Consider the following 19,237-nt stretch of genomic DNA (forward strand, 5'->3'; position numbering starts at 1 on the left):
ATGCCAAATCAAGCCACATTCTCCAGACAGGTTTTTCTAATTTATATGCATCGGCATGGCCTTGTGCATGCACTGCCCCTGTATTCCAGAAGTCAGGCCTCTCTCAGCATGTTAAAAAAAGATACATTCGCTGTTTGTAAGAGATCGCATAACTGGGCGTGTAGAACATGACATGACTTGAGTTACAGTATTTCCGCTACTATAGCTGAGGCCGACAACAAATATTACCATTCATCCATCCCTTATTCAAGCATGCTCAAAATGAAATAGACCGGTAGACTATTTTAAATATTGACAACAATACATGGTGTTGCTGTGTGATAGAAGCACAACATCATAGCCTATTTAATTTCACAGCCTATACCAAGGCAGGAGATAAATCACAATCATCTATTGATAAACAAAATATTGAACAGTTCCTCTCTGGCATAGAAATGTAGGCTGTAATATTTACTTTTAAAATGCTTGAATTAGCAATCAATCTTACAGAATGCGTGGCCAGTGTTAGGCACTCGCTATAAGCAGCATGTTTATTTTGTATTTTACCTTTATTTTACTAGGCAAGTCAGTTAAGAACAAATTCTTGTTTTCAATGACGGCCTAGGAACAGTGGGTTAACTGCCTTGTTCAGGGGCAGAATGACAGATTCTTACCTTGTCAGCTTGGGGATTTGATCTCGTAACCTTTCAGTTACTAGTCCAACGCTCTAATCACTAGGCTACGCTGCCGCACAGGGCTGGGCAATATGGCCAAAATCTCATATCCCGATTTAGGTCATTTCATATCCCGATAACGATACATATCACGATACAGCACATTTTCTGTATTTTCAATGAATAAATAGTTTACATTTTGAATTAAACTTAGATTATTTCTCCTTTAATTTTGAACCTCTGTGCAAATAACAAAATATAAAATAATGTATATAATCTAAAAAGGTAAATAGAAAACACTTCAACTATAGTTGCAAACAAAATAAATATAGGCCTAAAATAAATAGATAAGCCTCTTGCAACGTCTGAGTCTGAAATTGTTTTGAGCACTCGACTGTACTGTTTTGGGTATCATCCGTAGACTCTCTCCGTACTGTTTCACATGATTCTTGCCTAGGTGGTAAAAGAGGTTATTGGTGTTTGAGCCTGTTGGTCGGGACCGGCCTGCGGCATATTTTGCAGAGGACGATTTTCTGGTCCGCGTCAGACTTTTCATATCCAAACCACGTCCATGCGACCGAAGTAGCCCCTCTTTTAGGTACGAGCTCTGTGTCTCCGTGCTCTGTGTCACGTTCACTCTCCATGTTTGTTTGTGTTGCAAATTCCCTTCCACATGACAATACCTTGACTTTGTTGTCCTGAAGTCATTTTGCCACAACTTTGGAAGTATGCTTGGGGTCATTGTCCATTTGGAAGACCCATTTGCGACAAAGCTTTAACTTTCTGACTGATGTCTTGAGATGTTGCTTCAATATATCCACATAATTTCCCACCCTCGTGATGCCATCTATTTTGTGAAGTGCACCAGTCCCCACTGCAACAAAGCACCCACACAACATGATGCTGCCACCCCCGTGCTTCACGGTTGGGATGGTGTTCTTTGGCTTGCAAGCCTCCCCTTTTTCCCTGCAAATATAACGATGGTAATTATGGCCAAACAGTTCTATTTTTGTTTCATCAGACCAGAGGACATTTCTCTAAAAAGTACGATCTTTGTCCTCATGTGAAGTTGCAAACTGTAGTCTGGCTTTTTGCTGGCGGTTTTGGAGCAGTGGCTTCTTCCTTGCTGAGTGGCCTTTCAGGTTATGTCGATATAGGACTTGTTTTATTCTGGATATAGATACTTTTGTACCCATTTCCTCCAGCATCTTCACAAGGTCCTTTGCCGTTGTTCTGTGATTGATTTGCGCTTTTCACACCAAAGTACGTTCATCTTTAGGAGACAGAACGCGTCTCCTTCCTGAGCGGTGTGACGGCTGCATGGTCCCATGGTGTTTTTTACTTGCGTACTATTGTTTGTACAGATGAACGTGGTACCTTCAGGCGTTTGAAAATTCCTCCCAAGGATGAACCAGACTTGTGGAGGTCTACAATATTTTTTCTGAGGTATTGCCTGATTTCTTTTGATTTCCCCATGATGTCAAGCAAATAGGCACTGAGTTTGAAAGTATGCCTTGAAATACATCCACAGGTATGCCTCCAATTGACTCAAATTATGTCAATTAGCCTATCAGTAGCTTGTAAAGCCATGACATAATTTTCGGGAATTTTTCAAGTTGTTTAAAGGCACAGTCAACTTAGTGTGTGTAAACTTCTGACCCACTGGAATTGTGAAACAGTGAATTTTAAGTGAAATAATCTGTCTGTAAAAAATTGTTGGAAAAATTAATTGTGTCATGCACAAAGTAGATGTCCTAACCGACTTGCCAAAACTATAGTTTGTTCACAAGAAAATTGTGGAGTGGTTGAAAAACTAGTTATAATGACTAGTAAACTTTAAAAACTAGTTTTAATGACTAGTAAATGATTAGTAAACTTCCGACTTCAACTGTGTATGTATATGTGTATATAATATAATGACCATCTTATGAAGACAAGAATGATAAAACCTAACATTACAATTTAACAGTAATGATCATCATGTAACTGGTAATGTCACTTCTATCTGTCCTTGTCGGATTTAAGAAGGGTGGGCTAGTAGCGTGTAATGGGTCAAAACAAAAACATGCACAGCCTGTGAGTATGCAGGACCAGGGATTGTGTCCACTAGTATACAGCAAATCGATAAGTATTTAAATTCAATCAAATAAATAACCAAATAGAATTTAATCAAACTTAATCAAATCCAATCAAATGTAACTAAATTGAATCAGTATGACTCACTCATGTCATAGAAGTGCTGCCAGAAGGCCTCCATCCAGCGCTGTGTGTCCTGGGGTGTGTGTGTGACCAGAGTGTGTGTGACAGCTTCGTCACCTCGGGTGTGTGTGCTGATGGATATACTTTGGGTATGGTGGAGAGGCCCTCTCTCGGACACATGGATGCGGGTCTCCTGAGAAGGAGAGAAACACACACAAGCCATACTGAAATCTTAACAGAAGCATGTTCAAATCAAATAGTATTTGTGACATGCGTCAAATACAACAGGACCTTAAGCGTGAAATTCTTACTTAACTCTATTTCTTGAGCTGCATTGTTGGTTAGGTAAATATTTACTAAATAAAGTAAAAAAATATATTCACAGCTTTCTATTTTCTCACAACCGGTCAAACCGATGTCATTTGGACATTTTGCACAGGCATTTGTTGTTGTTGTTGCATTTGATCTTCGTTCCCTAAACGTCTTTGCTTCGTGAAAAAAGCAGATACGACAATTGCAACTTTACCGATGTCAACTAACCCATCTGGACAGTCAACTAACCCATCTGGACAAGAGGAATACCTATGTCAGAATGCTGTTCGTCGACTACAGCTCAGCATTTAACACCTTAGTACACTCCAAACTCGTCATAAAGCTTGAGACCCTGGGTCTTGATCCCGCCCTGTGCAACTGAGTCCTGGACTTTCTGACGGGACGCCCCCAGGTGGTGAGGGTAGGAAACAACATCTCCACCCCACTGATCCTCAACACTGGGGCCCCACACGGGTGCGTTCTCAGCCCTCTCCTGTACTCCCTGTTCACCCATGACTGCGTGGCCATGCATGCCTCCAACTCAATCATCAAGTTTGCAGACGACACTAGAGTGGTAGGCTTGATTACCAACAACGACGAGACGGCATACAGGGAGGAGGTGAGGGCCTTCTGAGTGTGGTGTCAGGAAAACAACCTCACACTCAACATCAACAAAACAAAGGAGATGATCGTGGACTTCAGGAAACAGCAGTGGGAGCACCCCCTATCCCCAGGACAGTAGTGGAGAAGGTGGAAAGTTTTAAGTTCCTCGGCATACACATCACGGACAAACTGAAATGTTCCACCCACACAGACAGCGTGGTAAAGAAGGTGCAACAGCGCCTCTTCAACCTCAAGAGGCTGAAGAAATTTGGCTTTTCCAGATGGCTTTTACAGATGCACAATCGAGAGCATCCTGTCGGGCTGTATCACCGCCTGGTACGGCAACTACTCCGCCCACAACCGTAAGGCTCTCCAGAGGGGAGTGAGGTCTGCACAACGCATCACCGGGGGCAAACTACCTGCTATCCAAGACACCTACACCACCCGATGTCACAGGAAGGCCAAAATGATCATCAAGGACAACAACCACCCGAGCCACTGCCTGTTCACCCCGCTATCATCCAGAAGGCGAGGTCAGTACAGGTGCATCAAAGCTGGGACCGAGAGACTGAAAAACAGCTTCTATCTCAAGGCCATTAAACAGCCACCACTAACATTGAGTGGCTGCTGCCAACATACTGACTCAAATCTCTAGCCACTTTAATAATTAAAAATTGGATGTAATAAATGTATCACTAGTCACTTTAAACAATGCCACTTTATATAATATTTACATACCCTACATTACTCATCTCATATGGATATACTGTACTCTATACTATCTACTGCATCTTGCCTATGCCGTTCGGCCATCGCTCATCCATATATTTATATGTACATATTCTTATTAATTTCTTTACACTTGTGTGTAAAAGGTAGTAGTTGTGAAATTGTTAGATATTACTGCATGGTCGGAACTAGAAGCACAAGCATTTCGCTACACTCGCATTAACATCTGCTAACCATGTGTATGTGACAAATAAATTTTGATTTGATTGAAGCATTCATTCTATCGATTTATGCCATTCTGGTGAGCAAGCTTTTATTTAGTCTTCTAGGGCAACATATAGGCTAATGACAGAAGAGAAGCTGCATGTATCTAATTATAGACAAGTTGACAAAAAAATGGCATAACAAAATATCGGAAATTACAAGCAGAAACATATTTAAAATCAGGCAACAAAAAATCCTGCCCTCTGTCAAAAAAAAAATCTTTTAGCGTGTCTGACTGTAGCCTACAGCCCATTTTCTATATTAGCGGGTAAGGGCCTTAGATTTTCACTTTATTACATATAGTCAGGCGGTTGTGGATGGGTTATTAGCAACATGGGCAGGTGTGGGTGAACAAACAGCTGTCCCGCGCACCACTAGTGCACATAGCTGCTGTGATGTGCACATGGCTGATGTGCAGGTACTGTAGCTGCTGCCAGGCTGATAAGCACCCACATTGCATGAAATACTTGGCTTCATTGTGAGAGAATGAGCGTGAAGGGGTTAAATAGCAAGCAAACAGAATTCCGTTCCAGTAATGCTCAAAGCAAGATCGGACTTTAAACTTGATTGTTTACCCAACCGTGGGACAGACGGTCTTTTGGCCTCGAATCCCATTCTAACCACCTCTCGCCGGCTTTGTATTCATATTACCTGATAAAATTGCTATACAATATTATCTTTTTGCCATTTGATGCACATTCAAATGTTAGAAATCAACACTGCAGAGCTCTCCCTGTCCTCTGCCGTGTCCTGATGATATTACTACTGATTATATCTGGAAATGTGCATGCACACCCTGGCCCTTCTACTGTTGCTAGCCCCATTTCTGATTTGTGCTCTGATATCTGCTTCACTGATTTCTGCTCTTGTAAAAGCCTGGGTTTTCTGCACGTTAAAACTAGAAGCTTATTACCTAAAATGTATCAATTGAAAGTGTGGGTTAACAGCTCCAATCCAGATGTGTTGGTCATTACTGAGACGTGGTTAAGAAAGAGTGTTTTGAACACTGATGTTATCCTTTCTAGTTATAACCTTTTTCTGTAAGACAAATCTTCCAAAGGTAGTGGAGTAGCAATCTTTACCAAGGAACACCTTCAGTGCTCGTTTGTCTCCATCAAGTCTGTCCCCAAACAATTTGATTTGCTGGTTTTACACATTAAACGTTCATCTAACTCTTTGTTGACTGTTGCTGGGTGTTATCGGCCACCATCAGCACCGGCCTGAACCCTAAATGCCCTAAGCGCTCTCCTGGCCCCTTCCACTAAGTCTGGATTTGTCCTGCTAGGTGACCTAAACTGGGACATGCTAAACCACCTGAGCAAGTCCTAAAGCAATGGGACTTACCAATCCCACAAGGTATGACTCCAAACACCCAGAAAAGGCTACTCTCCTTGATGTTATCCTCACAAATAATCCTGATAGGTCATTACAGAAAACACCAGTGATCACGGTTTTACAGCCTGTGTTTGTAATGGCTGCTCAGTGAAACGACCTGTCCTGATTTGTTATAGACACTTGCTCATTAAAGTTCTTTAGCAAGCCTTCCTTCATGATCTGGCCTCTGTAAATTGGTATAGAATCAGCTTGATCCGCTCTGTTGAAGACGCTTGGACCTTCTTTTTTTAATATTTTCAGGTGGTATCGTTAACAAATACGCGCCCATAATGAAAATTAGAAATACAAAAAAAACAGGTTCAGTCCCTGGTTGGACCGTGATCTGGCAGAGTTTTAATCACCAACTCATTAAGTCAGTATTCCTATTTGACTCAGCCATGTCTTAGTGCCCACCCAACATTTCCTCAAATCCCATCCCTTCTAATGCGCCTATACCCAATGCACCTCCCTCTTTTTCCACTGCCCCGCTCCAAAAGGTTTCTCCCTGCAGGCGGTCAGAGTCTGAGGTGCTAAAGGAGCTCCTTAAACTTCACCCCAAAAAACATCATGTTGTGATGCTACCATGTTGTTGTCATGTGTTGCTGCCATGCTGTGTTGTCTTAGGTCTCTATGTAGTGTTGGTGTCTTGTCGTGATGGGTGTTTTGTCCTATATATATTTATTTTTTTAATCCCAGGCCCCTCTCCCTTGCAGAAGGCCTTTTGCCTACTGGTAGGATGTCATTCTAAATAAGAATGTGTTCTTAACTGACATGTCTAGTTAAATAAAAGTGATATAAAATATAAAATAAACATCTCCAGGCAAGGAGTGTCTTTGGGTTACACCTCGACAGTGCTCTCTAGTGGACTGATTATGAAACTGCAGCAAACTTCAAAGAAATCAAATTCTATGTCACATGCACCAAATACAACAGGTAGAACTTACCGTGAAATGCTTACTTACGAGCCCTTAACCAATAATGCTTTTTTAAATTAACGATAAATAAACCAAAAATAGCAAAAATAGAAACACAAAATAACAACGATGCTATATATAAGGTGTACTGGTAAAGAGTCAATGTGCAGGGGTATGGCTTAGTCAAGATAATTGAGGTATGTGTACATGTAGGTAGGGTTAAAGTGACTACGCATACATAAAAAACAGAGAGTAGCAGCAGTATATGTGAAGATTGTGAAGGATTGTGAATGGAAAAAGTATGTGGACACTCGAACATCTCATTCCAAAATCATGGGCATTAATATGGAGTTGGTCCACCTTTTGCTGCTATAACAGCCTCCACTCTTCTGGGAAGGCTTTCCACTAGATGTTGGAACATTGTTGCTGTGATTTGATTCCATTCAGCCACAAGAGCATTAATGAGGTCAGGCAGTGATGTTGGACGATTAGGCCTGCCTCGCAGTCGGCGTTCTAATTCATCCCAAAGGTGGGTTTGAAGTCAGGGCTCTGTCCAGGCCAGTCAAGTTCTACTACACTGGTCTCGACAAACCATTTCTGTATGGACCTCGCTTTCTGCATTGTCATGCTGAAACAGGAAAGGGCCTTCCCCAAACTGTTGCCACAAAGTTGGAAGAACAGAATCATCTAGAATATCATTGTATGCTGAAGCATTAAAATGTCCCTTCACTGGAACTAAGGGGCTTAGCCCGAACCATGAATAACAGCCCCAGACCATTATTCCTTCTCCAACAAACTTTACAGTTGGCACTATGGTGATAGCATTCTTCTGGTATCCGCCAAACCAACCCAGATTCGTCCATTGGACTGCCAGAAGACAAAGCATGATTTGTCACTCCAGAGAACGCGTTTCCACTTCTCCCTAGTCCAATGGCGGTGAGCTTTACACCATCCCAACGCTTGGTATTGCGCATGGTGATCCTAGGCTTGTGCGTCTGCTCGCCCATGGAAACCCACTTCATGAAGCTCCCGACGAACAGCTATTATGCTGAATTTGCTTCTAGAGGCAGTTTGGAACTCGGTAGTGAGTGTTGTAACCGGGGGCAGATGATTTTTACAGGCTACGCGCTTAAGAACTCGGCGGTCCAGTTCTGTGAGCTTGTGTGGCTGAGCCATTGTTGCGCCTAGGCGTTTCCACTTCACAATAACAGGACTTACAGTTGACCAGGACAGCTCTAGCAGGACAGAAATCTGACGAAATGACTTGTTGGAAAGTGGCATCCTATGACGGTCCCATGTTGAAAGTCACTGAGCTCTTCAGTGTGGCCATTCTACTGCCAATGTTTGTCTATGGAGATTTCATGGCTGTGTGCTCGAATTTATACACCTGTCAGCAACGGCTCGGTCTGAAATAGCCAAATCCACTAATTTGAAGGTGTCCGCATACTATGTGTGTGTGTGTGTGTGTGTGTGTGTGTGTGTGGCGTCAATATGCATGTGTGTGTTTTGTGTGTTTGTGTGAGTGTATGGTTAGAGTCCAGTGAGTGTACATCGAGCCTGTGCAAGTGTTTGAATAAAATAAGGGGGTCAATGCAAATAGTCCAGTGGCCATTTGATTAACTGTTCAGCAGTCTTATGGCTTGGGGGTAGAAGCGTTAAGGAGCCTTTTAGTCTCAGACTTGGCGCTCCGGTACCGCTTGCCATGCGGTAGCAGAGAAAACAGTCTATGACTTGGGTGGCTGGAGTCTTTGACCATTTTTAGGGCCTTCCTCTTACACCACCTGGAATAGAGGTCCTGGATGGCAGGAAGCTCAGCCCCAGTGATGTACTGGACTGTATGCAGAGTGGTGTTGTGCTGTTATAGCTTGCTACATGGGGTGTAAACCTCTAATAAAAACAATATTGTCCTTTTGTGGGTGCAAAATGGGATTATAGTTCAGTATTTATGCAAATTTGCGTCAGTCTCTGCATTTTGGCCGTGTGTATGGATGACAGTGTGAATATGCTGACATGTCTTGTGTGTTTACAAGAGTAACAAACCTTGTTGATGGCGATGGTGAATAACGGCTCCTCTTGGGCAACCATGCTCTCTTGACTGTGGTAACAGGTAAGACTTGTCCCTTTGAGGACACCGTAGATGTCAGTCCAACACTCAGGCTCCTTCTCAATCTGATCATGAGAATGGTAGGAATGATTATAACGATGCTTTTGACTAAACTAGAGTGCATTCGGAAGGTATTCAGACCCTTTGGCTTTTTCCACATTTTGTTACGATACAGCCTTATTCTTAAATGTCTTAAATTAATTGTTTTCCTCATCAATCTACACACAATACACGATAATGACAAAAAAAGCCAGGTTTTTAGACAGGTTTTTAGACATTTTTGCTAATTTCTAAAATAAAAAAACAGATACCTTATTTACATATGTATTCAGACTCTTTGCTATGAGACTCAATATTGAGCTCAGGTGCATCCTGTTTCCATTGCTCATCCTTGAGGTGTCTGAATACTTCCCGAAGGCACCGTAACTACGACTCTAATGATCAAACTAAAACTGAGAATGATTAAACAAATGATGTGAATGATGATGGTGGGTGTGATACTAAGGGCGGTGACTACGAGTTAACTCACCTTGATCCTGCCGCTGATAACCTGCTGGGTCATACAGAGAGGCTGGGCTGCCAGACGGCAACACACACTGCCATAGAGAGGCAGCCAGAATGCACTGTCCTCTGGAACAATATTGGTTGATGAGTTTGTTGCTTGCTATTCAAGGACAGTAAACAGCCAAAGGAGAGGAGTCGCCACTCACCTGTGGCTGATATGGACAGGTCGTGTGTTCTGAAGCTGTCCTGAACATGTGCTATTGTCAGTGTGGTGTGGGCCAGAAGGTGATACTTTGGCCCCCTGCAAACAGAAACCACACACAATCAACGACTTTTGACGACTTGTGTGGCCAGTTTGAGTTGACATTATGTGCATCACCGTTGCATGTGATTCCAGTTGTGTGTGTGTCATGCGTGTGCAAGCTGTTACATCAACACTCACTCTGTACAGAGAGCAGGCAGCAGAGGTGGTGGAGACCCTCCTCCTCCATCACCTCCCTCTACATTGGATATGGTACCACAGGCTGCAGACTCTAGAGCTGCCCTGATCCTCCTCCCAGAGGTGCAGCCCAGGGAGCTGCTGAGGCGGTTATGTCTCCTGGGTCCTAGTGCCCCTGGGCCCGGAGAGAAGTCCTCCACCACACAGGTACTGTACAGCTCCACACGTAGCTCAAAGCACGGGCTCGCCTCCTTACTGGATCATATACAGGAACCAACACACGCACACAGATGAATATAGCAACAAAAATTAACAAAGAAACATGGGCATAATGAAATACAGAATGACACAAACATAATTCAACTGAAGAGGACAGAAGTTCTCTATACGTTTCTAAGCAAATATTAAAACCACAGACAAAATTCTACATCACCTGCACTAATAGTGTCATATAAGTTAAGGAGTCAAAATGAGAGCAACTCGAGCAGCCACTTGCAATATGATGGTGTCCTCGAAGCAGATGTCAGTCAAAGTCCTGTCCGCCATCACCAGGTCTGTGTCATAGATCTCTCTGCCACACTGGAGCAGACAGAACACAGCACAGCGATGCAGCTCTGAAAGATAGCGAGAGCAAGATAGAGAGAGAAGAGCAAGATAGATAGAGAAAGAATGGAATAGAGTGGGAGATGGAAAGGATGGAGTTTTAGAGAAAAGAAGATGGGCAGAGAGAGCAGAAAGAGAACAGGACAGACACGGCAGAAAAATAGTGAGAACGTAGTAGGTTAAGTAAGAGTCCAATAACTACACCTTTACAGGATTAACCTGTGTGACCTTTAAATCTGACCTGATTTCAGATGTCGCTCAGAGGAGCCACGATAATACAAGTGTTCTTAGAAACAAACAGGAGGCGGTTAATTGAATGTGCTTACCCCACATGCACGAGTCATAATCTGCATGGATTAGCCACGTAACTGGTTTAGACAAGATTATAGATTGAGACCTTAGATTTACTCCATCAATGGAATGTATGTACTCAGGCCACTCTGGTAATGGTGGGAAAGATATGGCTCAAATTAAACTCTGATGAACTGATGACGTACCGGCCGGATACACTTAAATACAAATAGCCAATAGACTCCACTCTCTCAATATGCACCACTTGCATTCTTATCTAACCAAAGGGTTTCCAGTAGCTGTTCCATTCAATTCAAACATTATTGTTAGGAGCTAGATGTTATCAAGTGCAATTACTGTCTAATGTTGTTAAAGGATGCGAGATGTTCAGGGCCGATGTTCAGGGCCGATGTTCAAGAGCACCGATTTAATAACAAAAAATCCTGTGTTTCCAGCCATTGCCACATGATGCGTTGTCATGACAGGGTTAGTGACAGCACCATTTAATGTTATATGGGACTCACCTCCTTTGCTCTTGAAGTACTCTGAGTCTTTCCACATGAGTGGGATACGCAGGTCTGGAGTGGAAGAGGAAGAGCAGAATGGATGGATTGAGGGACAGCGAGAGAGAGAATGAGACATTTCTGTCCAATATAGTACTCCTACCCGTATCTGTTGGTCAAATCAAAATCAAATCAAATGTTATTGTCACATACACATGGTTAGCAGATGTTATTGCGAGAGTAGCGAAATGCTTAAACATCTACTGTAGATCCGACAATGCAGCAGTATCTAAGAGGTAATATCTAACAATTCCACAACAAACCCTAATACACACCATCTAGTAAAGGAATGGGATGAGAATATATAAGTATACAACATATGGATGAGCAGTGACAGAGCGGCTAAGATGCAATAGATAGTAAAGAATAGATAGTGAAGGATACAGTATACAGTATATACATATGAGATGAGTAATGTGAGATATGTAAACATTCTTAAAGAGGCATCATTACAGTGACTAGTGTTCCATTTATTAAAGTGGTCAATGATATCAAATCAGTAGGTTGGCAGCCGCCTCTCTGTGCTTGTTGTGGCTGTTTAACAATCTGATGAGAAACTGTTTTTCAATCTCTATGTCCCAGCTTTGAAGCACCTGTACTGACCTCGCCTTCCGGATGATAGCGGGGTGAACAGGCAGTGGCTCGGATGGTTGATTATCTTTTTGGCCTTCCTGTGACATCGGGTGCTGTAGGTGTCCTGGAGGGCAGGTAGTTTGCCCCCGGTGATATGTTATGCAGACCGCACCACCCTCTGGAGAGCCCTGCAGTTGTGGGCGGTGCAGTTGCCGTACCAGGTGGTGATACAGCCCGACAGGATGCTCTCAATTGTGCACCTGTAAAAGGTAGTGAGGGTTTTCGGTGACAAGCCACATTTTTTCAGCCTTCTGAGGTTGAAGAGGCGCTGTTGCACCTTCACCACACTGTCTGTGTGAGTGGACCATTTCAGATTGTCGGTGATATGTACAGCGAGGAACTTTCCACCTTCTCCACTGCTGTCCCATCGATGTGGATAGGGGGGGTGCTCCCTTTGCTGTTTCCTGAAGTCCACGGTCATCTCTTTTGTTTTGCTGACATTGAGTGAGAGGTTATTTTCCTGGCACACACCGAGGGCCCTCACTTCCTCCTTGTGTGCTGTCTCGTCATTATTGGCAATCGAGCCTACCACTGTAGTGTCGTTAGCAAACTTGTTGATTGAGTTGGAGGCGTGCATGGCCACCCAGTCGTGGGTGAACAGGGAGTGCAGGAGAGGGCTGAGAACCCTTGTGGAGCCCCAGTGTTGAGGATGTTGTTTCCTACCTTCACCACCTGGGGGCAGACCGTCAGGAAGTCCAGGACCCAGTTGCACAGGGCGGGGTCGAGACCCAGGGTCTCAAGCTTAATGATGAAATTGGAGGGTACTATGGTGTTGAATGCTGAGCTGTAGTCAATGAACAGCATTCCTACATAGGTATTCCTCTTGATGGGATAGGGCAGTGTGATGGCGATTGCATCGTCTGTGACCCTATTGGGGCTGTAAGCAAATTGGAGTGGGTCTAGGGTAGAGTGGAGGTGATATGATCCTTGACTAGTCTCTCAAAGCACTTCATGATGACAGAAGTGAGTGCTACAGGGCGATAGTCATTTAGTTAAGTTACCTTAGCTTTCTTGGAAACAGGAACAACGGTGGCCATCTTGAAGCATGTGGGGACAGCAGACTGGGATAGGGATTGATTGAATATTTCCGGAAACACACCAGCCAGCTGGTCTGCGCATGCTTCTGAGGACGCAGCTTGGGATGCCGTCTGGGCCAGCAATCTTGCGAGGGTTAACGCGGTTAATTGTTTTACTCACGTCGGCCACGGAGAAGGAGACCCCACAGTCTTTGGTAGCGGGCTGTGTCGGTGGCACTGTATTGTCCTGCAAACGCGCAAAGAAGTTGTTTAATGTCTAGGAGCAAAACGTCGATGTCCATGACGGGGCTGGTTTTCTTTTTGTAATCTGTGATTGTCTGTAGACCCTGCCACATACAGTTGAAGTCGGAAGTTTACACACAAGTTTACACACATTACACACACATCACTCCACAGAAACGGCCAACTGCTTTCTTCTGGAAAATGTGAAGTCCAAGATGGACAAAGGGGGCGTTGTTGGGGCTGTGTTTCTGGACCTAAGGAAGGCTTTTGATACTGTTAACCATGAGATTCTCATCACAAAATTGTCCAAGTTCAACTTTTCCCCCGATGCCTTGAGATGGATGAAATCATACCTTGAAGGCAGAACTCAGTGTGTCAGAGTGAGCAATGAGCTGTCGCCCACTCTTAGCTATGATGTGGGCGTGCCCCAAGGGTCAATACTGGGGCCCCTCCTGTTCAGCCTGTACATTAATGATCTGCCTTCTGTCTGTACTGGGTCTGAAGTTGAAATGTATGCAGATGATACAGTGATATATGTGCATGCAAAGAGCAAACAACAAGCTGCACAAGAACTCACTACTGTAATGGTCCAGGTTACAAAGTGGCTCAGTGACTCGTGTTTGCATCTCAATGTGTTAAAAACTGTTTGCATGTTCTTCACAAAGAGGGCAACAGATGCTCCTGAGCCAGATGTCGATGTGTCAGGGGAGAAGCTCCAGGTGGTATCTGATTTTAAGTACCTTGGCATCATACTTGATTCCAACCTCTCTTTTAAAAAGCATGTGAAAAAGGTAATTAAAATAACCAAATTCAACCTAGCTAATTTCCGATTTATACGAAATTGTTTGACTACAGAGGTAGCAAAACTGTACTTCAAATCTATGATACTCCCCCACTTAGCAGACTGCTTGACTAGTTGGGCCCAAGCTTGCTGTACAACAGTAAGACCTTTTCAGTCTGTCTACAAACAGGCTCTCAAAGTGCTTGATAGGAAGCCCAATAGCCATCATCACTGTCACATCCTCAGAAAGCATGAGCTCCTGAATTGGGAAAATCTTGTGCAATACACCGATGCATGTCTTGTATTCAAGATCCTAAATGGCTTGGCTCCCCCTCCACTCAGTATTTTTGTTAAACAGAAAACCCAAACATATGGCAGCAGATCCACAAGGTCTGCCATGAGAGGTGACTGTGTAGTTCCCCTAAGGAAAAGCACCTTTAGTAAATCCGCTTTTTCTGTGAGAGCTTCCCATGTCTGGAATACTCTGCCATCAGACACACATAACTGCACCACATATCACACTTTCACAAAATGCTTGAAGACATGGCTAAAGGTCAATCAGATTTGTGAACATGGTCCCTAGCTGTGTGTTGCCGCTTTCCATGTCTGTTGTCTGTAACTTGTGAGGTGTGGAAACACTTTGTTGCTTTTATGAATTTTGTCTTGCTGCTTTTTGTTCTATGTTGCTCTGTCTGTATGCTACATCTTGCTTGTCCTATGTTGCTATGTCTGTATGCTATGTCTTGTTCTATGTTGCTATTGTCTATATTGTAATTGTTTTTAATAACCTGCCCAGGGACTGCGGTTGAAAATTAGCCGGCTGGCTAAAACCGGCACTTTTACTGAAACGTTGATTAATGTGCACTGTCCCTGTAAAAATAAACTCAAACTCAAACATTTAGGTTAGAGTCATTAAAACTCGTTTTTCAACCACTCCACAAAAATCTTGTTAACAAACTCTAGTTTTGACAAGTCAGTAAGGACATCTAATTTGTGGATGACACAGGCCAACCACCGTTGTGTCGTCAGGAAACGTAATGATGGTGTTGGAGTAATGCCACGCAGTCTTGGTGAACAGGGACTACAGGAGGGGACTAAGCAAGCATCTACTTTGTGCATGACAAGTAATTTTTCCAACAATTGTTTACAGACAGATTATTTCACTTATAATTCAATGTTTCACAATTCCAGTGGGCCAGAAGTTTACATACACTAAGTTGACTGTGCCTTTAAACAGCTTGGAAAATTCCAGAAAATTATGTTATGGCTTTAGAAGCTTCCGATAGGCTAATTATTTATTTTTTTTGTCAATTGGAGGTGTACCTGTGGATGTATGTCACGTTCCTGACCTGTTTTCCTTTGTCTTGTATTTATTTTAGTTGGTCAGGGCGTGAGTTGGGTGGGTTTGTCTATGGTTTATTTTCTATGTTGGGAATTTTGTGTTCGGCCTGGTATGATTCTCAATCAGAGGCAGCTGTCAATCGTTGTCCCTGATTGAGAATCATACTTAGGCAGCCTGGGTTTCACGTGTGTTTTGGTGGGTGTTTGTTTCTGTGTTTGTGTTTTTTCACCACACGGTACTGTATTGGTTTTCTGCACTTCGTTTATTATGTTTTTGTATTTTCAGTGTTCAGTTTCGTTTTATTAAATCAACATGAGCACTAACCCCTCCGCGTATTGGTCCGATCCTTCTCGCCTCTCCTCGTCCGAGGAGGAGGAATATGACTACCGTTACAGAAACACCCACCTACAAAGGAGCAAGCGGAGTGGAAAAGGGCAGCGACAGCAGCAACAGAAGACACAGGACTCGTGGACTTGGGAAGAGATCCTGGACGGCAAAGGACCCTGGGTTCAGCCAGGGGAATATCGTCGTCCCAAGGCGGAGTTGGAGGCAGCGAAGGCAGAGAGGCGCTGGTATGAGGAGGCAGCGCGGCGACGCGGTTGGGAGCCCGAGAGTCAGACCCAAAAATTTATTGGGGGGGGGCACACACGGAGTGTGGCAAAGCCGGGTAGGAGACCTGAGCCAACTCTCCGTGCTTACCGTGGAGTGAGAGGGCGTCGTACTGATCAGACACCGTGTTATGCGGTGGAGCACACGGTGTCCCCAGTACGCGTGCTTAGCCCAGTGCGGGCTATTCCACCTCGCCGCAATGGTAGGGTTAGGTTGGGCATCGAGCCGGGTGTCATGAAGCCGGCCCAACGCATCTGGCCTCCAGTGCGTCTCCTCGGGCCGGCGTACATGGCACCAGCCTTACAAATGGTGTCCCCGGTTCGCCAGCATAGCTCAGTCCAGGCTATTCCACCTCGCCGCACTGGCAGGGCTACGGGGATCATTCAACCTGGTAAGGTTGGGCAGGTTCGGTGCTCAAGAGCGCGTGTCCTCCTTCACGGTCCTGTATACCCGGTGCCACCTCCACGTACCAGTCCTCCGGTGGCAGCCCCCCGCACCAGGCTGTCTCTCCGGGTTCTCTCCGCAGTTGCTCCCACCTGTCCAGCGCTGTCAGAGCATTCCTCTTCTCCAGCGCAGCCAGAGTCTCTCATCTGCCCAGCACTGTCTGAGCTGCCTGCCTGCACAGAGCCGTCAGAGCTGTCCGTCTGTCCCGAGCCGTCAGAGCTGTCCGTCTGTCCCGAGCCGTCAGAGCTGTCCGTCTGTCCCGAGCCGTCAGAGCTGTCCGTCTGTCCCGAGCCTTCAGAGCTGTCCGTCTGTCCCGAGCCTTCAGAGCTGTCCGTCTGTCCCGAGCCGTCAGAGCTGTCCGTCTGTCCCGAGCCGTCAGAGCCGTCCGCCAGACAGGAGCAGCCAGAGCCTTCCGCCAGACAGGAGCAGCCAGAGCCTTCCGCCAGACAGGAGCAGCCAGAGCCTTCCGCCAGACAGGAGCAGCCAGAGCCTTCCGCCAGCCATGAGCAGCCAGAGCCTTCAGCCAGCCATGAGCAGCCAGAGCCGTCAGCCAGCCAGGAGCCGTCAGAGCCAGCCAGCCAGGATCCGCCAGAGCCAGCCAGCCAGGATCCGCCAGAGCCAGCCAGCCAGGATCCGCCAGAGCCAGCCAACCAGGATCCGCCAGAGCCAGCCAGCGAGGATCCGCCAGAGCCAGCCAGCCAGGATCCGCCAGAGCCAGCCAGCCAGGATCCGCCCCTCAGTCCGGAGCTGCCCCTCAGTCCGGTGCTGCCCCTCAGTCCGGTGCTGCCCCTCAGTCCGGTGCTGCCCCTCAGTCCGGTGCTGCCCCTCAGTCCGGTGCTGCCCCTCAGTCCGGTGCTGCCCCTCAGTCCGGTGCTGCCCCTCAGTCCGGTGCTGCCCCTCAGTCCGGTGCTGCGTATATGGAGGGTGGCCATTGGGAGGAGGTCACGGAAGCGGGGATTGACTATGGTGAGATGGGGACCACGACCAGCGCCAGAGCCGCCACCGTGGACAGACGCCCACCCAGACCCTCCCCTAGAGTTTATGGTGGTGCGCCCGGAGTTCGCACCTTAAGGGGGGGGTTCTGTCACGTTCCTGACCTGTTTTCCTTTGTCTTGTATTTATTTTAGTTGGTCAGGGCGTGAGTTGGGTGGGTTTGTCTATGGTTTATTTTCTATGTTGGGAATTTTGTGTTCGGCCTGGTATGATTCTCAATCAGAGGCAGCTGTCAATCGTTGTCCCTGATTGAGAATCATACTTAGGCAGCCTGGGTTTCACGTGTGTTTTGGTGGGTGTTTGTTTCCGTGTTTGTGTTTTTTCACCACACGGTACTGTATTGGTTTTCTGCACTTCGTTTATTTGTTTTTGTATTTTCAGTGTTTAGTTTCGTTTTATTAAATCAACATGAGCACTAACCACTCCGCGTATTGGTCCGATCCTTCTCGCCTCTCCTCGTCCGAGGAGGAGGAATTTGACTACCGTTACAATGTATTACAAGGCCTACCTTCAAACTCAGTGCCTCTTTGCTTGACATCATGGGGAAATCAAAAGAAATCAGCCAAGACCTCAGGAAAAAAAATTGTAGACCTCCATATGTCTGGTTCATCCTTGTGAGAAATTTCCAAACGCCTGAAGGTAACACGTTCATCTGTACAAACATCATGGGACCACGCAGCCTAGAGAGCTCCTAGAGATGAACATACTTTCGTGCGAGAAGTGCAAATCAATCCCAGAACAACAGCAAAGGACCTTGTGAAGATGCTGGAGGAAACAGGTACAAACGTATCTATATCCACAGTAAAATGAGTCCTATATCGACATAACCTGAAAGGCCACTCAGCAAGGAATAAGCCACTGCTCCAAAACCGCAATAAAAAAAGACAGACTACGGTTTGCAACTGCACATGGGGACAAAGATCATACTTTTTGGAGAAATGTCCTCTGGTCTGATGAAACAAAAATAGAACTGTTTGGACATAATTACCATTGTTATGTTTGCAGGAAAAAAGGGGGCGGCTTGCAAGCCAAAGAACACCATCCCAACCGTGGAGCATGGGGGTGGCAGCATCATGTTGTGGGAGTGCTTTGCTGCAGGAGGGACTGGTGCACTTCACAAAATAGATGGCATCATGAGGTAGGAAAATTATGTGAATATATTGAAGCAACATCTCAAGACATCAGTCAGGAAGTTAAAGCTTGGTCACAAATGGGTTTTCCAAATGGTCAATGACCCCAAGCATACTTCCAAAGTTGTGGCAAAATGCTTAAGGACAACAAAGTTAAGGTTTTGCGGTGGCCATCACAAAGCCCTGACCTCAATCCCATAGAAAATGTGCTGGCAGAACTGAAAAAGCGTGTGCGAGCAAGGAGGCCTACAAACCTGACTCAGTTACACCAGCTCTGTCAGGAGGAATGGGCCAAAATTCACCCAACTTATTGTGGGAAGTTTGTGGAAGGCTACCCAAAACATTTGACCCAACTTGAGTGTATGTAAACTTCTGACCCACTGGGAATGTGATGAAAGAAATAAAAGCTGAAATAAATCAATCTACTATTATTCTGACATTTCAAATTATTAAAATATAGTGGTGATCCTAACTGACGTAAGACAGGGAATTTT

The 19,237-nt window shown here is 45.2% G+C and overlaps 1 protein-coding gene across 1 annotated transcript in view; it reads right to left on the reverse strand.

Moving 5' to 3' along the window:
* The window catches only part of LOC129863844 (rhotekin-like), a 39,432-nt gene that overhangs the window by 6,541 nt on the left and 13,654 nt on the right, over window positions 1–19,237 (reverse strand). The window contains exons 4-10 of the mRNA XM_055936169.1: window positions 11,514–11,567; window positions 10,592–10,709; window positions 10,099–10,350; window positions 9,863–9,957; window positions 9,682–9,782; window positions 9,089–9,217; window positions 2,877–3,045 (exon numbers count right to left, since the gene is read on the reverse strand). Coding sequence (XP_055792144.1) covers window positions 2,877–3,045; window positions 9,089–9,217; window positions 9,682–9,782; window positions 9,863–9,957; window positions 10,099–10,350; window positions 10,592–10,709; window positions 11,514–11,567 — 918 coding nt within the window. The remainder of the gene's footprint in view (window positions 1–2,876; window positions 3,046–9,088; window positions 9,218–9,681; window positions 9,783–9,862; window positions 9,958–10,098; window positions 10,351–10,591; window positions 10,710–11,513; window positions 11,568–19,237) is intronic.

The sequence above is a fragment of the Salvelinus fontinalis genome, chromosome 10, assembly GCF_029448725.1.
Source record: "Salvelinus fontinalis isolate EN_2023a chromosome 10, ASM2944872v1, whole genome shotgun sequence".
In the NCBI taxonomy this organism is placed as follows: Eukaryota; Metazoa; Chordata; class Actinopteri; order Salmoniformes; family Salmonidae; genus Salvelinus; species Salvelinus fontinalis.